Source organism: Triticum aestivum, chromosome 1A, assembly GCF_018294505.1.
Source record: "Triticum aestivum cultivar Chinese Spring chromosome 1A, IWGSC CS RefSeq v2.1, whole genome shotgun sequence".
In the NCBI taxonomy this organism is placed as follows: Eukaryota; Viridiplantae; Streptophyta; class Magnoliopsida; order Poales; family Poaceae; genus Triticum; species Triticum aestivum.
Genome location: NC_057794.1, coordinates 321,778,954 through 321,783,246, shown reverse-complemented (window position 1 = coordinate 321,783,246; position 4,293 = coordinate 321,778,954). Strand labels below are relative to the sequence as shown.

The 4,293-nt window shown below is 37.9% G+C and overlaps 1 protein-coding gene across 1 annotated transcript; it reads left to right on the top strand.

The window, feature by feature from the left end:
• Positions 1-1,129: 1,129 nt before the first annotated feature.
• LOC123122956 (cytochrome P450 89A2-like) lies at positions 1,130-1,922 on the top strand. The gene is made up of 2 exons (XM_044543376.1): positions 1,130-1,419; positions 1,874-1,922. Exons 1-2 carry the CDS (start codon positions 1,130-1,132, stop codon positions 1,920-1,922), a joined length of 339 nt encoding a protein of 112 aa, XP_044399311.1.
• Positions 1,923-4,293: the final 2,371 nt, after the last annotated feature.

Genomic DNA, 4,293 nt, shown 5'->3' with positions numbered 1-4,293 from the left:
AAGATACATGCTGGACAACAGTCTTGGATGGAATATTAGAGATGCTCATATGCTGATTATGCCTAGGATAGTCATAGTTATAAAAGTTGCAATTTAATCGTTACGCAATTGTAATTTGTTCACCACACCATGCTATCTTTTGGAGAGAAACTACTAGTGAACCTATGGTTCACGGTCCATTCTTCTCCTATTCTTTCAACCTCTATCAAACACTCTCTTTACAATTCCTTGTTTTTACTTTCTTGCTGCAATTAAATCTTCCATACACTCGTACATTTAATCCTTGTAACCAGCAAAGCTAGTGATGAGATTGAGAACCTCGCTAGTTTCATTGAGGGCCAAGGCATTTTTGTATTTGTGTGTGTGCATGTACTGATAATTAGATGTTCTACAGCTCCTACTGGTTCGATAAACCTTAAGGTCATTCACTTGTGGGAAATTGTTGCTTGCTATAAACCTTTGCACTTGGGGCCAAACACCTTCCTAGTTCAAAGGAAGCAAGCCTTTTTCTAACGCTGTTGCTGGGGACTTCATGTATACTCAATTCAAGCTATCCCGGTTTTGCCAAGTCTTTTTGGGTTGCTGTTTGGTTCTGTTTTGCGTATTTAACCATAGATTTTGCAGACCTTTACCTTCCTAATTATCTACTTTGCTTAGATACTTTTTTTCTTGTTATTTTTCTTTTCCGCTTTCCCAAAAACTCAGAAAATAAAAAATAATTAAATTTCAGTGGGTTTTACTTTTGATTTTTATCGTTATCATGACCAGTTCTTCACTTTCTATCGCTTCTCCTGAGTTAGAATGGAGGAAGTCTAAAATACGCTTAGTTTAGAATCCTAGGTGCTCATAAAAGGTCCACAATCAAATACGATGTTAAGGTACTCCTTAGGAATATTTATGTGGGCTATCCAAGAGAAGCTCTATGACGAGATCGGCATCACAACTGGAGACGACCAGGAAGAGGTTTCCGAGGAGGATATCCATAGGATGCCTTACCTGAAAGTCATCATCCTTGAGGGACTACACACACACCCACTGGCGCACTTAATGCTACCGCACTAGGCGATGGAGAACATGTGGCGGGTACCTTATCCCGAAGGGTGCCACTGTGAACTTCATGGTGGCAGAGATGAGCAGGGACGAACGAGAGTGGGACAAGCCGACAAAGTTCGTGCCAGAGCGATTCTTGTCGGGAGGCGATGACGAGGGGGTGGATGTGTCTGGCAGCAGGGAGACTAGGATGATGCCGTTCGACGTCAGGAGGAGGATCTGTGCCGGGCTTGGCATTGCTAGACTTCACCTCGAGTACTTTGTGGGAAATTTGGTTAATGAGTTGTGGCATGAGGTTCCAGGCAATGAGGTGGACTTCACCGAGAAGCCGGAGTTCACCCTCATCATGGCCAAACCACTATGCGCGAGGTTGGTGCCTAGAAGCAGGAGCTGACAGTGCTTACAATCACACTACTTGCCGAACCTACTTGTCTGAACTGAATGTTCAGATGTGTATATCTCAGCAGCTGATGTTTCATGGAATCTCATCTGATCATTTTGAGCTTCAGTTAACAGAGCAAATACCATTCTCATCTTTATTTTAAATTAGAGTCACACCAAGGATATAAATCTAGGAAAAATTTGTTTTTGCCACTTTAACTTTTGCCCATTTTCCTTATGCCACTCTGAAATTGACATTTCACTTTTGCCACTTTTAGCTTATGACAATGTATCCCAATTATCATTGTAAAATAACTTGCCTTAAACAAGGAGAAGGCAAAAATGATGGAGACAATAATTTTATAGGATATATTAATAAATATTATAAATATCTTTTTGGTCATCCAGAGAGATCTATATCCTTGGATATTGATAATTGTAGGATTATCCCTAGTGATGTTGTGGATAAGCTAAAAGCTGAATTTCTTTAGAGGAAATAAAAAATGCATTGTTTGGGATGACTCATAATAGATCACCAGGCCATCATGGGTTTACTGTTGAGTTCTACCAACACTTTTGGGTTCTGGTTGAAAATGACATTAAGGTTTGATGATTTTCATAATGGAAATTTAGACATATCTAGGCTCAATTATGGAAATTTTCACTTTTTCCCCTAAAACTAAAGATGCAAACCAAATTCATAAATTCAGGCCCATCGGTCTGTTGAATGTAATTTTTAAAACCTAAGTACTTATGAACAGACTTAATGGGATTGCTGGTGAGGTAATTTCCCAAATACAAACTGCCTTTGTTAGAAAGAGGTACATTATGGAGTACTTATTCTACATGAGGCTTTGAATAGCATTCATCGTAGGAAACAAAGTGTTTTGCTATTTAAAGTAGACTTTGAAAAATCCTATGACAAATTTAAATGTACTTTTGTTTTGCAAATGCTTAAAATTAAATATTTCCAAGATAAATGGATTGACTTGGTTATGCACACTATAAATGGGGGCAAAGTGTGTATAAAAGTCAATGAAAGTCTAGGACCCTATTTTCCTACTCACAAAGGGCTGCGGCAGGGGGTCTCTCTTTTTCCCTCTTATCTTTGATTTGGTTGTGGATGCCTTGGCTATGTTAATGGATAAAGCCTGAAGAAATGGGCCGATTAAGGGTGTGTTGGAGGAAAATATTGACAATGAGATTAATATGTTACAATATGTTGATGACACAATTTTCCTCTTGCAAGATGACTATAATAGTGCACACCATCTGAAAATTTTATTTTGTCTTTTTGAACAAATGCTAGGCTTGAAAATTAATTTTCATAAAAGTGAAATTTTCTTGTTTGGAGATACTATTAACAAGGCAAAGGAATTTGCAAAGATTTTCACCTGCCATATGGGTTCTCTGCCTATGAGATACCTTGGGAAACCTATTGATGAGAAGAGAATTATAAATAAAATTTGGAAACTACTTGAGCATAAAATGGAGAAGAAATGTAGTAATTGGCAAGGTAAGCTGCTTGCTAGTGCTGGGAGGATAAATCTCGTTCAATCCTCACTAACTGACATTCCATACTTTATGATGTCCTTTTATGGACTCCCTGTTGGGGTTAATACGAGGATGGATTTTTAGGGCTAAACTTGTGTGGAAAGAAGAAGATAAGAAAAAATATCATTAAGTGGAGATGGTCTGAGGTGTGTAGACCTAAAGATATGGGAGGTTTAAAAATTCCAAATTTAGCTTTAATGAAGAAAGCTTTGCTTATAAAATGGTGGTGAAAATTGTTTAATACTAATGGACCATGGCAGGAGTTGTTGGTTAATAAATACCAAAAAATGAGGGGTATGGCTAAGATAAAATATAAACAAGGGGACTCACAATTTTGGTATGAACTTATTAAACACAAAGACCATTCTTGTCATTGTGTACATTTGTGGTTGGAAATGGGAAGAATGTGAGATTTGGGAAAATTGGTGGGTTGGAGATAAAGCACTCAAAGATAATTTCCCTAGGCTTTATAATTTGTGTTTTGATAAAAATAAATTAGTAAGTGCGATTTTGAATAAAGGATTAGAGCATGTCCATTTTAGAAGGACTCTTTATGGGGACTCACTGGAACTGTGGGACCACAAGAGGGTTGTGCCATTGTGACTTTGATTGAGCAGAGAGATGAAATTAAATGGTCTTCGTGTCAAACAACATATATATGGTTTAAGTCTTACTGTAGACATACTATTGGGAATGGGGTGAAATACCCACATAACTTCATGTGTAAGATTAAGATGCCCCCCAGTGTGAAGGTTTTTCTTTGGTTGGTGCTAAGAAATAGTATTTTGACAGAAGAAAATCTCTTAGAAGAGGTTGGACTGGTGATAAAAAATGCCTTTTGTGTATGCAGAATGAGAGTGTTGATCATCTCTTTTTCAGATGCTCCATTGCTAAGTTGCTCTGGAATATTATAAAATGTTCCTTTGATTTACAAAACATACCTGATAATGTTCATGATATGTTTAAGATATGGTTAATTATTTTAATAAGAATGAAAGAAACCTGGTAGCTGTTGGGACTTTGGCTATATTCTAGACAATTTGGAAATTGAGAAAGGGACATTTGCATTTGTGCCCCTAACTCACACCCACTACTCAAATTTGCCCCTCTACAATTACTCCGCCTTATAAGAATACCCTTTCGGCCGTTTCTGTCCAGTTAAAGGGCTTTGACCGTATACTAGACATTTTCTAGACATATTTGCCCTTCTATGCACATGCCACTTACATGTGGGGCCCACCCCAGAGTAAAAAAACTCTCTTGCTCTCTCACTTACACATGGGATCTACCCTCGAGCTAAAAAGGAAA

Coding starts and splice junctions, on each gene's coding strand:
- LOC123122956 (XM_044543376.1), top strand. CDS start 1,130: ATGAGCAGGGACGAACGAGAGTGGGACAAGCCGACAAAGTTCGTGCCA. Junction 1,420..1,873: donor GCCAAACCACTATGCGCGAG/GTTGGTGCCTAG, acceptor TGATAATTGTAG/GATTATCCCTAGTGATGTTG.